At 40.6% G+C, this 20,210-nt stretch overlaps 1 protein-coding gene across 1 annotated transcript in view; it reads right to left on the bottom strand.

The window, feature by feature from the left end:
* Positions 1 to 20,210, bottom strand: part of clmpb (CXADR like cell adhesion molecule b) — a 73,175-nt gene that overhangs the window by 4,202 nt on the left and 48,763 nt on the right. The window contains exons 2-3 of the mRNA XM_089013720.1: positions 10,143 to 10,294; positions 2,317 to 2,521 (exon numbers count right to left, since the gene is read on the bottom strand). Of these exons, the coding sequence (XP_088869846.1) occupies positions 2,317 to 2,521; positions 10,143 to 10,294 (357 nt within the window). The remainder of the gene's footprint in view (positions 1 to 2,316; positions 2,522 to 10,142; positions 10,295 to 20,210) is intronic.

Genomic DNA, 20,210 nt, shown 5'->3' with positions numbered 1-20,210 from the left:
GTACTCTTACTCCGATTGGTGACCTGTTTAAATCACCCACACAATGAATGCTTCGATGCTTTTTAGTTACAGCAGGCAGGCTGTCTTCTTGATATATTTGACAGTTGTAAAACAGATACATATGCATCATAACTCAAAACTCACACTGTTTATAGTCACGCCATGTACTGTTATAAACCTGCAAAATGTGAACATGTTCCAAATAAAACTTTGACTTATCATTCAGCGACAGGGATTTCATTGCTAAAGCTATTTATTTCCCCCTAGACACACACAAAACCCATAGCTGCATAAATTCTATGACTGAAAACAAAGTTGATTAAATATGAGGCAAACTGTTTGATTCTGTCGAGATAAAATCCTTCGATGTGGAATTGCTGGGCTCCCTTTGAGACCACAGAGAGTTTAAACAGAGTCTACGGAGTCTCGTTCACTGTGACTGCGAAGATGGCTTTGAATGTCATGATTTTTTTCCCTTTCTTGCCACAGCTCAAACATTTCAGGTCAACAGCTTGACACACACAAAAAAACACGAGGAGTTCTGGATTCTGCTGAAATGCGCACTGCCTCTTCTCTGTCTTTAAACACAATGCTGAGCTATTAAAAAAAACAATGAAAATAGCCTGGCTTCCATCCCAGCAGCGTATTTTTAGATCAGCGGTGAGCTATTTTTAAACAGCCCTTTTCTATTTTGTCATAGTCGCAGTGTTGGCTTTCGTGCCTTTGGATGAGGCTGGCAGTCTGCAGAGCTGCGGTATGTTGATTAAGATACACTGTCGTGAGGTGGTTTGTGCAGAGAATCATGAAAAATTGATCACATTCTATTTTATATAGTTTGTAATGTAATAGCAAAAAAGGTGCAGCAATTGATCATATTATTGTGCAGAAAGAAGTACTGAAATTACAGTTGCTTTTGGAAATATTTATTTTGACAATCTTCATCATATTGCCACAAAAACTCTGATGTAAACGTACATCGACCGTATACTACGAACCATACGGCTTTGAATGTGAAAAGCGTAATGTACAGTATGTATTTTTACTCATGAGCTTCAAGCCATTGATATATTTACCCATAGTCTGTTGAAATTACCAGACATGTCAGAGTGGATCAATGAGTCCAGAGTCATACTGAATATTCATCCAAAAAATTGAGGTTGCTTTCGAGCTACGAGAGAGAAATGTGTAAATGCGTGTAAGAGTGAATATAGAAGAAATTACGCATCTTGAGTTGATTTTAATGAGCATAGGGAATATGTGCCATAAATACATCCACCTCTGCAGTGCAACCCCTCTCCCGCCATTTGTTGTTTATCTAGCAACTCCTCCATTGTTTACACGACATCCCCCTGCAGCTCCCAAAACGGCGGCTTGCTGAAAACTGCGTTAATGCGGACTTCTCTGCACTGCTAACTGATGAACCTCGTTGGTGGATTGGATAAACTAGGTAAGAATTTAATCCTAAAAAATGTGTGTGTGATCTCTTTGAAAATAGACATGTTAAAAAATGGAGATCCTCCATTGCTATTAATATACAGAGGAAAAACAAACTAACAATGTGTTTATGTGGCAAAATTTAGCTGTTGTGGTTTTTAATCAAGTACGTTTTTCAGTCCGGAAATTACAGCAAATCCTCAATCACGTTTGCTTTTGCAAACTGGCTCATAAAAACATACATTCACAATTCACAGGAGGGCTGTGCATAAACAACCTGTCTGGCACCAAGCGATTATTTTCAAGAGAGAAATGCAAATGTCTGTTTCTCTCCAAATCTAACACATCACCACGAAAGCTGAGGGCCATTTGTAAAAAACGGAGGCACAAACTCAATGAAATTTATATATGGAAGAGAGATGAAAATGAGAGGATTAACGGGCTGTTCTATAAGAGAACCAATAACCGCGGGCCGAACTAAAATCCCGTGATGTTTTAATAAATCGCCTGCTTTTCCATCACTGAGATGATCTCAAATCTTCACATCGATCTTTGTGGCGGGCTGGAAAGGTCGGCACTCTACCCCCTTTTGCCATTAGAAATGGGCAACATTGAACATTTCCACCGATCTTGGAAAACAAAAGGAATGAAAAGTAGAGCAATGATATTGATAAAAAAATGAATTCATGAAGCATTGAGAGGCTGAAACAAGCTCCCCAAGACAATTTGTGTAAATAACTTTTCTAAGAAGCTTAGACGGGGTTTCGGGCTAGACGTTGTAATTATAGACTTTCACCAGAAAAGGACATTGTGTGTGGAAATGCAGCACCATTATCATAAATAAGTGTGTGCACGTGTGTGTGTTTGGTCAAAGACCCTTACCCAGCACGATGAGGTTGACTTGGCTCCAGTGGTACTTGCCCCCGGTCTTGACCTTGCAGTAGTACTCCCCGGAATCAGTCAGCAGCAGGTCACTGATCAGCAAGGAGGCATCACCCCCCAGGTACTCCCCGGCAAAAGACAGGCGGCTGCCATCAGTGCTCGTCGCCTCATTAGTGTACACGTGGCCACCAAAGAACGTAATGATCTAGAACAATTGAAGAGCAACGCATCAGAGACTGTCATTATCTCATTCACTGCCAGACGATGTGCAAAAATGTCTCCACTCCAGTTACAAGGTTTTTGTCATTTTCATTCCAATTGCAGGACCCACAGAATATTGAGTTTTAGGACTACATAAATATTCAATACAGCCTATAGAAACCTTAGACTCTTTTTTTCGTCAGAAAAAAGAGTTAATTCCGAGGTTCTATGGGTCTGGAGGTATCTGAGCTTGAAATGAGTGCAGCTGTACACAATACAATACAATCCATACATATTGATTAATACAGCGCTTTAACAACAGCTGAAACTTCAACAAAGCGTGAACATGGAAAAAAGGCAAATGCTTCCCCCTCGTGGAGGGAAAAAAAAAACATTGACCATGGTCTGACCAGTGCTTTATCGGCACCCCCACAAGAAAAAACAAAACCCAAACAAATTTGGGAATGGCGCTCAACGTCACACTTTTCAATTCCTGAATACATTCGGGAATGGCAGAGTTAATGTGTTAATGTGAGTGAGCGAACTGTGTTCAAAGCTTCGCAAGCAAATTTAGTTAAGTGTTCCCCAACAACTGGGTGAACGACCATGAAGAGTTTGCTGATTTTTATATGTGGAAGGAGTCGCAGGAGAACTTCCCGTTGTGATTGTTTTGCATATATGCCATATTTAAAAATGAATTTTGCAGTTTTAGTAGCTCAATACTTTGCACCAAGGATGGCTGGTTGAGTATCTTCAAATTCCCTTATTTAATGTGATTTATGTTTTCACGATATAGCCAAAATATGAGATGAGGAATCATCACACAAGTGGGACCCAAAGTGGAAATGATGGGATTCTAACAGCTTGGAAACGAAAACTGACTCAGTAAAATCCCACAGTGGGCTCATTGAATAAATATTTTTTTTCAATTAAGTGGGAAATAAAAGTGACATTCCGATGCCCCACACTTCCTTCTGTTTTGTTTTCCTTGTCAGTTCCAGTTGGACTCACGATTTTGATGGTATTAGTAAATAGAAACAGAAAAGTGATTTTGTATTGATGGCCTCTTATCACAAATGATGAATAGATGCTTATTGTATGTACATAGAAATGAATTCAAAACAAAAATAAACTGTTTCAGAGTAAAAATAACATTTGGGTGCTCCGAATTTGAATCTGATGAATGACTTGAAGCATTTTGCCAGAGCACTATGCTCACTACCTTTCGTTCTGGCCGCATTCATGCCCACAAACACAGCTGTCATACTGGCCTATTACTCAGGGTTAGGGAAAGTCTGCAGATGGGGCCCACTAAGTGCCCGTGCCACTGCGCATCGCCAGCGACCAAATAGGCAGCACCTGCCGTAACCACAGGTGGTGACTGGCCGCTTGATTGTACTCACAAATGCACAGAAAAAAAATGACTGAAAAATCAGGCCCTGAATGCACATTGATGTATTGCACATTAGGGAGCCACAGTTGCGCAGAAAAAAATGTACTTTAAGGGCAATGAACAGTAAGCATATCTCTTCTTTATGCACATTTACTGCTCACGGGCATCGGAAACTTATTCACCGACATAAAGATGCATACAAGAGAGCAGCAAAGTGCTGCTCACTGATATTTTTCGCAAAATGGCTACAGGTTGGTTTTAAAGTTGCAATGACAAAATACTAACATTGAGCTTTTCGGCCTAGATTTTTTGGGAGGACATGATTTATTAAAACATCACGGGATTTTAGTTCGGCCCGTGGTTATTGGTTCCATAATAGAACAGCCCGTTAATCCTCTCATTTTGATCTCTCTTCCATAAATAAATTTCATTGAGTTTGTGCCTCCGTTTTTTACAAATGGCCCTCAGCTTTCGTACTGATGTGTTGGATTTGGAAAGAAACAGACATTTGAATTTCTCTCTTGAAAATAATCGCTTGGTGCCAGACAGGTTGTTTATGCACAGCCCTCCTGTGAATTGTGAATGTATGTTTTTATGAGCCAGTTTGCAAAAGCAAACGTGATTGAGGATTTGCTGTAATTTCCGGACTGAAAAACGTACTTGATTAAAAACCACAACAGCTAAATTTTGCCACATAAACACATTGTTAGTTTGTTTTTCCTCTCTATATTAATAGCAATGGAGAATCTCCATTTTTTTAACATGTCTATTTTCAAAGATCCTGCGCAAAAAAAAAAAAAAAATCCGCAAGCTAAACTTATTCGTGATCAAGGAGATGATTATCTTCCATTTTCAACACCGCTTATCCTGAAGAGTGGAGAGGGTTGCGAGTACTTCCTGGAACCTATCCCATCTGACTTCAGGCGGAAGGTGGATGACGCCCAAAATTTGTCACCAGTCAGTCGCAGGGCACATATAGATGTAAAATGAAACATTCAAACTCACATGCACACCCTGAGTTCGGCGAGTGCACCACTACATCATCGGCAATTAGGTGATTAATATTATGTATGTTATACATGAATAATTACAAACATAAATTACCAAAAAAATACAATAGTAGTAATTGGCAAAGTCAGAATATTAAATTACCAAGGAACAATCTTACAAGTAAGTGTTAAAATAGTGCTTGGAATACATTTCAATTTAAAAGAAAAAAAAACTGTGATGAAATGTCGCCTCTATTTTCAGCATGGATGTAAAATTGACAAAAATAGAAAGATAGTGTCGTGCGGCGAGACAGCAAGCAGGTGGATAGGTGATAAAAGTTCACTCAGCCAGATGCAGGAAGGGTATTGTGAGTTTTCTTTATTTGAAGTTGATATCAGTTTTCGGCAGACCCCAGGTAACACTGCTCTCCAGGTTGTCCGTTGTCCTTTGTCCCTCTTCTTCCTCCTCGAAGTGACTGGTTCAGGCTGGCTTTAAAGGTGCTTCACCTGAGCTTCTGGCCAATCAGGTCCCAGCGGCAATTGGCCATTCCCAGGTGGTTGCAATCACCTTCTCAGAGTCAATTAGTGGTCGCCCAACTCAACTGTTTTGGATGGGGAGAAATGCGCACCTTTCTCCCATCCAAAATCCATGAAACACAAAATTATTTAACATTTCTTTTAGCATCATGACATCATTCACCCCCTCTCCTCAGAGTTCAGACATTCTTGTCAAATAATCAGCAATAACATTTGTTGTCAGGGCAGAGAATGTCATATGTGACAGATAGATGGAAAGAAAGAAACAGAAAGATAGAAATATAGATAAAAAGAAAGAGAAAATGGATGGGTAGATGGATAGATAGACAGATGGACAGATTTTATTTGAATACCATCATAACCGTTAGCTCTATACTTACTTTACTTTAACGGAAAACCGACGTCTGCGGACAAGTTGTGTCCATAATTCGTAAAATGGCTTCAAATCACTTCGACTGAGCGTATTTTACAAAGATTCCATCGCATATAGCTATAATTTACGTTTTAAGACTTGCGCTGAATATTCAGGAAGTCTTATTTTTGAGTTGGTGACGAGTCCGTACGTGACGTCACTAAAGGACCGCCCTTTACCGTTATAAAGACGCATTGTAGCCGTCCTTCCATCACGTCAATGTAATTTGCTGGACTTGTTTGGTCTGGGAACCTCGTGTTGCACCCAAAAGCCGCCAGAAGGCCAAAAGAGGGCGTCCAAGCGCCATATACGGAATTTATCAGCCTGTGGAAACGGAGGTGGCCTCAGGAGGTCGCCATTTTGTACCTCTTTTTTTGGGTGAGAGATTTTCCCCCAATGTTGCCTCAAAATGGCACAAATAAATTCTTTAATCGATTGCAAACATGTATGCTTTCCTCTTCAGAACTATTTGAATCATATTCATCAATGGATGTGGAACAAGAAAGCATATTCTCTGAATCTGAAGCCTTTGTTTTGATTCACTAGCAATGCAATACGTCTTGGCATGACGTCACGAACTGGGGGCGGGACTTTCTGAAAATGCCCAATTCGCAGCTCAATTTTTCGCAGATTTTGGACCCTTTAAATCATTTTTATTGGTGTTTTGCATTTCACTAAAAATATCAGCCTGGGTGTTTTGGGTATTTTAGATGCTATAAAATGTTTTTCTGGTGTCAGTTAAAAAACAAAAAAGTGACGTCGGTTGTCCTTTAAGGTAAATTACATTTGGTGAGTGATAGACGTTTTTTAGAGTTAAAATAATCTCTTTGGCCTTTGAAGTTTTTACGACTGATTTTGAAATTGTGCGTACACAATGGTATGACAGGCGAGTGTATTTCAGTTATTGAGCGCATATCCTTGAGCCTGTTGTTTGGTCCCTTGGTGATCGCAACAATCGTAACCCACACAATAGCTAAGGGGGGCTAAATGTTGCAAGATGCACTTTCTTTGGCTGACAGTACAAAAGAATGATTTATTCATTCAGCGACAGGCGCAGTCTCTACAACCTAATCAAATTTTCAGATGTTTGATTTTAATTAATGGCGCCTTCGATGTTATCTTGCCGTTAAATATTCATCGTCGTGTGGCAGCCCCCCCGCCTTGAATCATTAAAGCTTCAGCCAGAAGCCTACATTTGACAATTCCGTCCCCTCCTTCCTGTCCTCTCCCTGCTATTTTCTTTCTCGCTGCGTTGCGCTTCTAACAAACGGCTTCCAAATGGAGTACATGTATATCACAAAACATTTCAATTCCTCCACCAGATAGCCAGAGAGATTTAAAGTTAATTTCTTCCAGATTCAAATTGAGTCTGATGAAAAATGTATGTAACTATTGAACAAAAGCAGACTTAAGTATAACTACTCATATCAAATGCCCACAGAAATAACAGATAGTCAACAGGAATGTGTTGACCGGCGAATCCCATTTTTTACCTAGAAGTGTTTGATAGGGCAAAATCTGGTGAAAATCTGATTTCCGATCATCTGAATAGACATCAATCATCATGATGATGTTTGGGTTTAAAGTTTCTTTTTAAAAGTGAGCATGTCATGATTATTATCATGATTTTTTTATTCAATGGTGCATTTCTCGAGGGAATAGATCTTCCTTACAACAAAGATGATCTAAATGCTACCATCAGTGGAAAGGCATCGATGCCTTGAGTAAAATTAGATAAAAGGTTTCATTTTGTTTTAAAATGTCAACAACATATCTAGATTTGTGCATTTGCTGCAAAAATAAAGACAAAATAAATACGGTTGATGAAATTATTGCCTCGAGACAGCGTTTGAGTCTCAACGCATCCATTATGATTTCATTACGATATCATCGTACATTCTGACAAGGGTCAAAGTGTCGGAGAATTCAGTCACACTAACACTGAAGCTCATGTTGATATTTGGCCTGCAGCGTGAACAAGAATGTCATATGTGACAGATAGATGGAAAGAAAGAAACAGAAAGATAGAAATATAGATAAAAAGAAAGAGAAAATGGATGGGTAGATGGATAGATAGACAGATGGACAGATAGATGGATTTTATTTGAATACCATCATAACCGTTAGCTCTATACTTACTTTACTTTAACGGAAAACCGACGTCTGCGGACAAGTTGTGTCCATAATTCGTAAAATGGCTTCAAATCACTTCGACTGAGCGTATTTTACAAAGATTCCATCGCATATAGCTATAATTTACGTTTTAAGACTTGCGCTGAATATTCAGGAAGTCTTATTTTTGAGTTGGTGACGAGTCCGTACGTGACGTCACTAAAGGACCGCCCTTTACCGTTATAAAGACGCATTGTAGCCGTCCTTCCATCACGTCAATGTAATTTGCTGGACTTGTTTGGTCTGGGAACCTCGTGTTGCACCCAAAAGCCGCCAGAAGGCCAAAAGAGGGCGTCCAAGCGCCATATACGGAATTTATCAGCCTGTGGAAACGGAGGTGGCCTCAGGAGGTCGCCATTTTGTACCTCTTTTTTTGGGTGAGAGATTTTCCCCCAATGTTGCCTCAAAATGGCACAAATAAATTCTTTAATCGATTGCAAACATGTATGCTTTCCTCTTCAGAACTATTTGAATCATATTCATCAATGGATGTGGAACAAGAAAGCATATTCTCTGAATCTGAAGCCTTTGTTTTGATTCACTAGCAATGCAATACGTCTTGGCATGACGTCACGAACTGGGGGCGGGACTTTCTGAAAATGCCCAATTCGCAGCTCAATTTTTCGCAGATTTTGGACCCTTTAAATCATTTTTATTGGTGTTTTGCATTTCACTAAAAATATCAGCCTGGGTGTTTTGGGTATTTTAGATGCTATAAAATGTTTTTCTGGTGTCAGTTAAAAAACAAAAAAGTGACGTCGGTTGTCCTTTAAGGTAAATTACATTTGGTGAGTGATAGACGTTTTTTAGAGTTAAAATAATCTCTTTGGCCTTTGAAGTTTTTACGACTGATTTTGAAATTGTGCGTACACAATGGTATGACAGGCGAGTGTATTTCAGTTATTGAGCGCATATCCTTGAGCCTGTTGTTTGGTCCCTTGGTGATCGCAACAATCGTAACCCACACAATAGCTAAGGGGGGCTAAATGTTGCAAGATGCACTTTCTTTGGCTGACAGTACAAAAGAATGATTTATTCATTCAGCGACAGGCGCAGTCTCTACAACCTAATCAAATTTTCAGATGTTTGATTTTAATTAATGGCGCCTTCGATGTTATCTTGCCGTTAAATATTCATCGTCGTGTGGCAGCCCCCCCGCCTTGAATCATTAAAGCTTCAGCCAGAAGCCTACATTTGACAATTCCGTCCCCTCCTTCCTGTCCTCTCCCTGCTATTTTCTTTCTCGCTGCGTTGCGCTTCTAACAAACGGCTTCCAAATGGAGTACATGTATATCACAAAACATTTCAATTCCTCCACCAGATAGCCAGAGAGATTTAAAGTTAATTTCTTCCAGATTCAAATTGAGTCTGATGAAAAATGTATGTAACTATTGAACAAAAGCAGACTTAAGTATAACTACTCATATCAAATGCCCACAGAAATAACAGATAGTCAACAGGAATGTGTTGACCGGCGAATCCCATTTTTTACCTAGAAGTGTTTGATAGGGCAAAATCTGGTGAAAATCTGATTTCCGATCATCTGAATAGACATCAATCATCATGATGATGTTTGGGTTTAAAGTTTCTTTTTAAAAGTGAGCATGTCATGATTATTATCATGATTTTTTTATTCAATGGTGCATTTCTCGAGGGAATAGATCTTCCTTACAACAAAGATGATCTAAATGCTACCATCAGTGGAAAGGCATCGATGCCTTGAGTAAAATTAGATAAAAGGTTTCATTTTGTTTTAAAATGTCAACAACATATCTAGATTTGTGCATTTGCTGCAAAAATAAAGACAAAATAAATACGGTTGATGAAATTATTGCCTCGAGACAGCGTTTGAGTCTCAACGCATCCATTATGATTTCATTACGATATCATCGTACATTCTGACAAGGGTCAAAGTGTCGGAGAATTCAGTCACACTAACACTGAAGCTCATGTTGATATTTGGCCTGCAGCGTGAACAAAAATACTTTGAGATCCAGCTCAAAATTAAACCAAGCTGTTGTTATTATCAAACCTGCGATTTTGAGCTGCAATCTAAAATCCAAATTTATTCTGATTAAAACATCTAAGATAAGCGGAAAGAATCACGAATATGTCGTCTCACCACTTTCTGTTTGGAGTTGGGTTTCTGCAGGAGCCACTCAATGTCAATGGAGCCAGACGATTGGAACTGGTGGTGGCAAGGTAAGGTGGCATTGTCCCCGACTACCTTCTTCATCTCGGTCTGAGCACCCCCTGACAGCGGACTGAGGAGAACTGGAGGCGGATAGAGAAGACAAATGTCAGTTCGACCCAACTAAACCTTAAGATGTGAGACAGAACCTGCAAATTGCATTGCAAAGTCGACATTCAGAGAAGACGTGACAGAAGAGACGGACTGAGTTGAAACGTCGGATTTCAATTACTGTCGGGGAAAAAAAAAAACTGGAATGTGGAAAAAGGTGAGAAAAAAAATGCGGACTTGTTTTCAAACAGCCTTTTCGGCATTCTTGTGTAGGCGCGAAAGACAAGCGAGCTATAATTTGATTTATCATTCTCATTAACTTCAACATACGTATGTCAAATGCCAAAGGCGCGCTCTCAAAGTACAAAAACGAGTCAGTGAATGGAAGACACTACAGTACTGTATGCCTCCGAGGTACAAATTGTAGCATAATTTGCGGTAAAAAAAAAAGTTACGTTAAATAAAACCCCCTGATGAAACCCCCCCCCCCTTCAATCACACTTTATTGTAAGTATTTCTCCACTGTGAGACTAATAAAGGCATATCCAATCCAATCCAAGTGCGAACATTTGTACGTTGAGAGAAAATGTAGCCTTTCTGGGTGAGCATCCATTTTCTAATCCGCATATCCTTATCCTATTCGGGAGGTGGGAGGGGTACATCCTAAACGGGTCTCCAGCCAATCACGGGACACACATATATAAACGGAGGTCCTGGGTTCGATTCCGGGTGTTTCCTTAGTTCCATTTGAATGTCCTTTATCTGCGTGGGTTTTCTCTGGGTAATCCGGTTTCCTCCCTCCTTATACAAAAAATCAGGGTAGGTTAATTGCTAAACCCGAATGAGTGTTTATCTGTGTCTGCCCTTTGAATGTGTATGTTGCCCGCCGAGTACCCAAAGTTAGGATGAGTGGCTCAGATAATGGATGGATATAATTTTCGGATGTGAACGGCTTTGAATGCATTTTAGAATTAACCATGTCCAAAGTCCCTGTTACATTTGCAACCTGGTATTTCAGTTTATATATTATGTTATACAGTATTTTCAGATACAATTAATTCATATTGTTTCATTCGATTTTTAAAATTTGATTATTCAACTCACTTGCTATGGAACCGAAAATTTAATTTTTAAAATTGTTGGTGCAAAAAAATTAAACTTGAAGTGGCCATTCCGATCAAACTTTACATTTTGGGGTATCCTGTCACGTTGCTACTTTGAAGTCTGAGATAAATATACATTTTCTCACATAGTGTAAACAAAACAAACCCCAGGCTATTTTTCATATCGCAGTAAAAAAGAAAAGAACACATGCAGCTATAAATATGCTTATGTTATGAATGAGTGACTCTTAGCACTGGTCCAGACAGACATGTGGCAAATCCCTGTGAGGGGAGCAGGAGTTCTAATTCACAAGAGAAAACTGTGCCTCATACTGGCTTTCAGCTGAGGTGTCACGGTGGTATGTTGAAAATTGTGTTTGTGTATCCAAAGGGCGTGCCCCATGTTGTGAGACCGTGGACTCTGAACACCTGTTCCCAAATAATGCATTGCTCGAGCATGCCTCGGCAATAAAGTGCGACAATATATTTTGGGCTCTTCAACATTGAACTTAAAGGACAACTAACGTCACCTTTTTGTTTCTTAACTGACATCAGAAAAACGTTTTATAGCATCTAAAATACCCAAAACACGCAGTATGATATTTTTTATTCAAATGCAAAACACCAATAAAAATGACTTAAAGTGTCCAAAATCTGCAGAAAAATTGAGCTGCCCCCAGTTCGTGACGTCACGCCAAGACGTCTTGCATTGCTGCAGAATGAAAACAATGGCTTCAGATTCGGAGAATATGCTTTCTTTTTACACATCCAGTTATGAATATGATTCAAATAGTTCTAAAGAGGAAAGCATACATTTTTGCATTCGATTAAATAATTTATTCCGTGCCATTATGAGGCAACATTGAGGGGAAATGTCTCAATGAAAAAGAGGCACAAAATGGCGACCTCCTGTGGCCACCTCCGTTACCACGGGCTGATAAATTCCTTATATGGAGCTTGGACGCCCTCTTCTGGCAGCTTTTGGGAGCAACACGAGGTCCAAACAAGACCAAACAAGTACAGCAAAATACATTGACGTGAATCAGTCCTTATTTTTTACTTCAAATTTGTAAAGTAGTTAATTTTTTTCAGGGGCGTTCCTTTCATGACGTCACGTACGCACTCCTCACCAACTAAAAAAAAAAGACTTCCTGAATATTCAGCGCGAGTCTTAAAACGTAAAATATAGCTATATGCGGTGGAATGTTATTAAAATACGCTCAGTAGAAGTCATTTGAAGCCATTTTACAAATTATGGACACAACTTGTCCGAAGACGTCAGTTGTCCTTTAACTACCCATGTTTAATTTAATTGCAGTGTGAGTCAACAGTTTGTGGTGCTTGTCAGCATTTAAAATAATCTCATCAACTCTAGCAAATAATCATGCAAATGATCAGGCTGTATGTTATATGAAGTGGCTTTCTCTCTCACAAATATGGTGTTGACTTTGAAAGATTAACAAAGGCTGAGAAACAAACGCTTGTAGACTTGCTAATTTTGCTGTGTGGCCAAAGCCCATAACCGTACTTGTCTAAAACTGTCAAATGGGGAAAGAGACATGTGGTCGGAGAATGTAAATACACCCAGTTGGCACCTGTCCACTCGTTTCCTGGTACCTCCTTACTCCAACAGTCCCATAAGTGAGCTGTGGGCCAATGAAAATGTCAGTTCAGTGTCAGCACTGACGCAGTGGGATAACGGAAAAGAGCAGCACAACCGCTTCTTCAAGCATGTACATGTCATTATTTGCTTGTTTTCAGCAGTTCTTTGTGTTTTGTTGCACCTCTGTCATTTTCCCCCCTCAGTACAGTCACTGTCAATCCAAACAAAGCAAGAAAATAATACTTGTCAGCAGAGACTTGTTTCGTCGCTTCACAGGGACAGTTTCTGATGTCCTACTGTTATTGGACCTTTAAATCACCAGTCAGCAGAAAAAAACAAATGGGACATTCATTCCCATGGTGGATGTCTTTGACTTTTTGATTACGTGTCATTTCTCCTATATTTCTAAAAAACAGGTTTATGTGGCAGCAGTGGATTGATTTGAAATCACAGTAGAGGCTAATGGTTGATGGTGGGAGTCTTGACGCTATGTCGACTGTCTTCCCTTGACTCCTCAGTCTATAATCAGCCGAACATGTTAGAGACTCGGCGCAGTATCCTGCCGTGTGCCAAAGACCCGATAAGAGCTCCTCAATGGCTGTGACTGTGGGCTCTGTAAATCCAGAAGTCTCCCAGAAGATATGGCACAGTGGACCGTATAAATTGGGGGTAAGCTAATCTTTGTCCGGCATGATACTAAAACAGTTTCCACGAACGAACTGTTCAAATGACCTTCAAACGAAGACTGTCAAGGTCAGCTTCTTTATGGTCGTGGAAATGCTACATTGGCTATACTATGAAATGGATCTGGAAAATCCAAATCAATCAAATGACAGATCTGAATCAAAAGGTATGCTTTTCTGCTGCTGAAATTGAATCCAAGCAAATACATTACTTTAACTGTAGATGATGTATGCCACTAAACATCTTCTGAATGCTTGAGGCTGTATCCGTATTGTTCTGAATTGATCCTTAATGACGCTAATTTAATTTTTTTAAATCAATTTTAACACATTCCATTCATGTTTTTGACCAGTTTATCCTCATAAGGGTAATGGAGGATGCTCGAGCCTCTCCTAGCTATACTCGGGCAGGAGGCAAGGATCACTCTGAACTGGTTGCCACCCAATCGCAGGGCACACATAGACATAAAACCATTCGTGCTCAAACTCACCCCGTGGGACAATTTAGAACATTTGGTTATCCTGCCATGGATGTTTTATGTGAGTACCCAGAGAAAACCCACGCGGGCATGTGGTGAACATGCCGGAATCGAACCCTGCACCTCTGCACATGATGCTTCAAACCTTTATTGAGAAGTGAATTTTGTCTTTAAGATTGAACTGTCAATCACAAAATTAGTGCAATTGTATTGTACCACGTTAAACACAAGCATTACCTAGAACCACATCATCCATAAGTGTCGGACAAGAAATATAGCAGCACATATTTTATTTCAGTCAAGTCAAGATGTTTGATACATCACTTGTATTGGCCCCTGAATTGCGGAAGTGTGCATTCTAAAGTTTGTAAAGTGTCGATACCGAAAGTCATTTTTTGACAGGGAGAAATCAAACAATATATGTCAGAGAGAGTTGGCAGAGAAAGTGAGAAGTGAGGGGGTTTGGTTGGTATGTAATCACCTCTCCGCATTTTGGCAGTTATTTATGGTGGAGATGGAGGCTTTTGGGCTGTGGATAGAGTGACTCCACACTGCCAAAAAGCTCACTTCCATGCGGGTTGGCATTCACATTGGCCTCTTCCAAAGTGTACACAGCTGGGACAGTTAGACTGCTGGACCCCATCATTTGCGTCAACAACACTTGATGCTGAATTTCCCAACTGCACACTATATCAAACTATGACAGCTTTCGAAAACAGCAGTCTCGGGTAAACCAAATAATACGAGCATGCAGAAACGCACTCCGTAGAGCGTAGGTCTCCAGGGTGGAAAGATGGTGGTATACAGATAAATGTTTCAAGCAAATAAATATATTTTTTCATATATTACATGTTACAGAAGTATAATTGTGTTAATTGGAGGCTTGTATTGGGCGCAAGTATTGATAATTTAACACCTCATTGATGAAGCGTGGTGGTAGTGTGTGTCTGGTTGCCAATGGGACTGGTTGTCTTGCGTTTATTGATAATGGGACTGCTTGGAAAACTACCGGGATGAATTCGGAATGGTTTTGAGCAAATATTATGTGCTCATATTCCACCAAATGCTTATTGATTCATTGGACGGAGCTTCATAGTGCAGATGGACAATAATCCAAAGCATACTGTGGGAGCAACCAGTTTATTATTATTTTTTTATATAAAAACCGTAGGACATGTCACAGTGGGAAATACAACATCAAGCATGTACATGTCATTATTTGCTTGTTTTCAGCAGTTCTTTGTGTTTTGTTGCACCTCTGTCATTTTCCCCCCTCAGTACAGTCACTGTCAATCCAAACAAAGCAAGAAAATAATACTTGTCAGCAGAGACTTGTTTCGTCGCTTCACAGGGACAGTTTCTGATGTCCTACTGTTATTGGACCTTTAAATCACCAGTCAGCAGAAAAAAACAAATGGGACATTCATTCCCATGGTGGATGTCTTTGACTTTTTGATTACGTGTCATTTCTCCTATATTTCTAAAAAACAGGTTTATGTGGCAGCAGTGGATTGATTTGAAATCACAGTAGAGGCTAATGGTTGATGGTGGGAGTCTTGACGCTATGTCGACTGTCTTCCCTTGACTCCTCAGTCTATAATCAGCCGAACATGTTAGAGACTCGGCGCAGTATCCTGCCGTGTGCCAAAGACCCGATAAGAGCTCCTCAATGGCTGTGACTGTGGGCTCTGTAAATCCAGAAGTCTCCCAGAAGATATGGCACAGTGGACCGTATAAATTGGGGGTAAGCTAATCTTTGTCCGGCATGATACTAAAACAGTTTCCACGAACGAACTGTTCAAATGACCTTCAAACGAAGACTGTCAAGGTCAGCTTCTTTATGGTCGTGGAAATGCTACATTGGCTATACTATGAAATGGATCTGGAAAATCCAAATCAATCAAATGACAGATCTGAATCAAAAGGTATGCTTTTCTGCTGCTGAAATTGAATCCAAGCAAATACATTACTTTAACTGTAGATGATGTATGCCACTAAACATCTTCTGAATGCTTGAGGCTGTATCCGTATTGTTCTGAATTGATCCTTAATGACGCTAATTTAATTTTTTTAAATCAATTTTAACACATTCCATTCATGTTTTTGACCAGTTTATCCTCATAAGGGTAATGGAGGATGCTCGAGCCTCTCCTAGCTATACTCGGGCAGGAGGCAAGGATCACTCTGAACTGGTTGCCACCCAATCGCAGGGCACACATAGACATAAAACCATTCGTGCTCAAACTCACCCCGTGGGACAATTTAGAACATTTGGTTATCCTGCCATGGATGTTTTATGTGAGTACCCAGAGAAAACCCACGCGGGCATGTGGTGAACATGCCGGAATCGAACCCTGCACCTCTGCACATGATGCTTCAAACCTTTATTGAGAAGTGAATTTTGTCTTTAAGATTGAACTGTCAATCACAAAATTAGTGCAATTGTATTGTACCACGTTAAACACAAGCATTACCTAGAACCACATCATCCATAAGTGTCGGACAGGAAATATAGCAGCACATATTTTATTTCAGTCAAGTCAAGATGTTTGATACATCACTTGTATTGGCCCCTGAATTGCGGAAGTGTGCATTCTAAAGTTTGTAAAGTGTCGATACCGAAAGTCATTTTTTGACAGGGAGAAATCAAACAATATATGTCAGAGAGAGTTGGCAGAGAAAGTTAGAAGTGAGGGGGTTTGGTTGGTATGTAATCACCTCTCCGCATTTTGGCAGTTATTTATGGTGGAGATGGAGGCTTTTGGGCTGTGGATAGAGTGACTCCACACTGCCAAAAAGCTCACTTCCATGCGGGTTGGCATTCACATTGGCCTCTTCCAAAGTGTACACAGCTGGGACAGTTAGACTGCTGGACCCCATCATTTGCGTCAACAACACTTGATGCTGAATTTCCCAACTGCACACTATATCAAACTATGACAGCTTTCGAAAACAGCAGTCTCGGGTAAACCAAATAATACGAGCATGCAGAAACGCACTCCGTAGAGCGTAGGTCTCCAGGGTGGAAAGATGGTGGTATACAGATAAATGTTTCAAGCAAATAAATATATTTTTTCATATATTACATGTTACAGAAGTATAATTGTGTTAATTGGAGGCTTGTATTGGGCGCAAGTATTGATAATTTAACACCTCATTGATGAAGCGTGGTGGTAGTGTGTGTCTGGTTGCCAATGGGACTGGTTGTCTTGCGTTTATTGATAATGGGACTGCTTGGAAAACTACCGGGATGAATTCGGAATGGTTTTGAGCAAATATTATGTGCTCATATTCCACCAAATGCTTATTGATTCATTGGACGGAGCTTCATAGTGCAGATGGACAATAATCCAAAGCATACTGTGGGAGCAACCAGTTTATTATTATTTTTTTATATAAAAACCGTAGGACATGTCACAGTGGGAAATACAACATCCATCCATTTTTGAATCAGTTTATCTCCATGAGGGAGTAAGTGGGATGCACCCTGAATCGGTGGCAACCGAATCACAGGGGACACAGAGACAAACAACCAGTTGTGCTCTCACTCACAACTGGGGGCAGTTTCGAGTGTTCCATTAACCTGCCATGCATTTTTGGAGGGATGTGGGAGGAAACCAGAGTTCCTGGAGAAAACCTATGCAGGTATACTCAAGTGTGTAAATGCAGCAAACGATCTGTTCCTGAAACTCCACATACATTTGTATGTAAAAAAAAGAATTATCCTTTGTTACAATCAGCGCCACAAGATTATGTGAGGGCTCGGTTACAATCAGATGCTGTATTGCCCCTGTCTTGTATAACAACCCAATTATTGCAATAGACATCATTGTCAAAAGGGTTAGTTTGTCACCTATCCACAACATTCTGATTCCCCAACATCAAATAAATGGATCCAGTATGTTGAGGGAGTGAGTTAAATGTGACCTATAGATTCCTCTCCCCGAGCTATGTCTGCATTCCACACTATGTCTCACCTTTGGAGAGACTTTGGAGCCGGCAAATAGGATTTTCCAACTGTCAGTGTGGAAAGTGTCCCGGCATGATGAACAAAAGGAGAATTGGTTCTAAACACAAATCTGAGAGAGGGGAATAAACACAAATGGTGGAAAAAAGGGAGGAACCAACTTCTATGAATAGGCCCTAGGGGGTGTCCTGCTCCAGTAAATGTCTCACAGAGCCCCACAATCTTGTTATAGTGTGACCAGTGAGACAGACAGATAGAATGACGCGGCAGGCCTGAATCTTTCACACCGCCTAATGTCAAGCTCTATATTCCCTCGGTAAGCAGAGAGGGCATGCGGCCTTCGCCGTCTCCAAAATTCATGACCTCTGGTGTGCTCGTGCATCAAAGACAGATGGCTTACGGAAGAGGATGGATGGGGCAAGTTTTACATCCTTGAGACCTTTGGAAAGTCGCAAGTGTGGAGGGAAGATTGCAACATCTCAAGGGGAGGATTAGGACACCAAAGGAAGAATGGGGTGAAGGCGTACCTCCTTCTAACTTCATGCTAAGGAGAGGACACATTTGAAAAGGTGTCCTTCATCAAACATCTAGCGCACATGTGTCAAAGTCAAGGGCCTGGGGCCAAATCTGGCCCGCCGCATCCATCCATCCATTTTCCGTACCGCTTATTCCTCATTAGGGTCGCGGGTCAGCTGTCTTCGGGCACGAGGCGGGGGACACCCGGAATTGGTTGCCAGCCAATCGCAGGGCACATAAAGACGTACAACAGTCACTCTCACACCTAGGGACAATTTGGAGTGGTCAATCTGCCTGCCATGTTTTTGGAGTGTGGGAGGAAACCGGAGGATCCGGAGAAAACCCACGCGGGTCCGGGGAGAACATGCAAACTCCACACAGGGAGGCCGGACCGGAGCGCGAACCGGCGACCTCTGCACTGTGAAGCCGGTGTGCTAACCACTCGACTACCGGGCCGCCGCCCGCCGCATCATTTTATTTAGCCCATGAAAGCAAATCAAACTCGTGAAATTCCATGATGCTTGCTAAAGTCCAAACTAAAATTTCAAATTTTCTCATGTAAATCGATGAAAAGGTTTCTTCAGCCGTCATTTGTACTTCTTTGAAGGTGTCGGACATTTCGCTTCTTATCCAAGAAGACTAATAAAGGCAAATCCAATCCAAGAAACTTCGTCAACAAACTGCTGATCGATTTACATGAGAAAATTTGAAAAACATTTTTTTTTTTTGCCGCAGGCCACATTGTAGTTAAGATTTCCTCTCGGGGGCCATTCTGAATTTGGGGAAGACACTAGAATGTTTCATCTTCTCCACATTTTTTGCTTTTCTACTTTCATTTCTTTCATAACTTTGCTGCTGTGAAATGTAAATTTCCCCACTGCGAGACTAATAAAGGCAAATCCAATCCAATCCAATCCATATTACATATAGAGTGCACAGAAAAGTAACTACTTTACAAATTTGAAGTAAAAAATAAGGACGAAGGCAAACTGCTGACGAAGTTTCTTGGATAAGAAGCGAAATGTCCGACACCTTCAAAGAAGTACAGATGACGGCTGAAGAAACCTTTTCATCGATGGACCACTCACACCATGTAAACCACAATCAGTCTTTATTTTTTACTTCAAATTTGTAAAGTAGTTAATTTTTTGTGCACTCTATATGTAATATGTGGAGAAGATGAAACATTCTAGTGCAGGGGTGGGCAAACTTTTTGACTCGCGGGCCGCATTGGGTTCTAAAATTTGACAGAGGGGCCGGGCCAGGAGCATTTGGAGGGAGTGTTTGGGCCGGAAATACTCGGAACAAGTTATGTCCATAATTTATAAAATCACTTCAAATGATTTCGACTGGGCGAATTTTACAAAGATTCCACAGCATATAGCCATAGTTTACGTTTTAAGACTTGCGCTGAATATTCATGAAGTCTTGTTTTCGAGTTGATGACGATCCCCATGTGACGTCACGTTTGGACCGCCCCTGACCGTGAAAGCGACACACTGCATTTTGGGTACTTTGTTTGGTCTGAAAACTTCGTGTTGATCCGTGTTGATGGTGAAATTAGAAGGAAAACACATAAATAACGCCATGGTGAATC

The sequence above is a fragment of the Hippocampus bargibanti genome, linkage group LG14 (genome assembly GCF_051943395.1).
Source record: "Hippocampus bargibanti isolate YZ-2025 linkage group LG14, ASM5194339v1, whole genome shotgun sequence".
Lineage (NCBI taxonomy): Eukaryota > Metazoa > Chordata > Actinopteri > Syngnathiformes > Syngnathidae > Hippocampus > Hippocampus bargibanti.
This window is presented reverse-complemented; position numbering and strand designations above follow the sequence as displayed.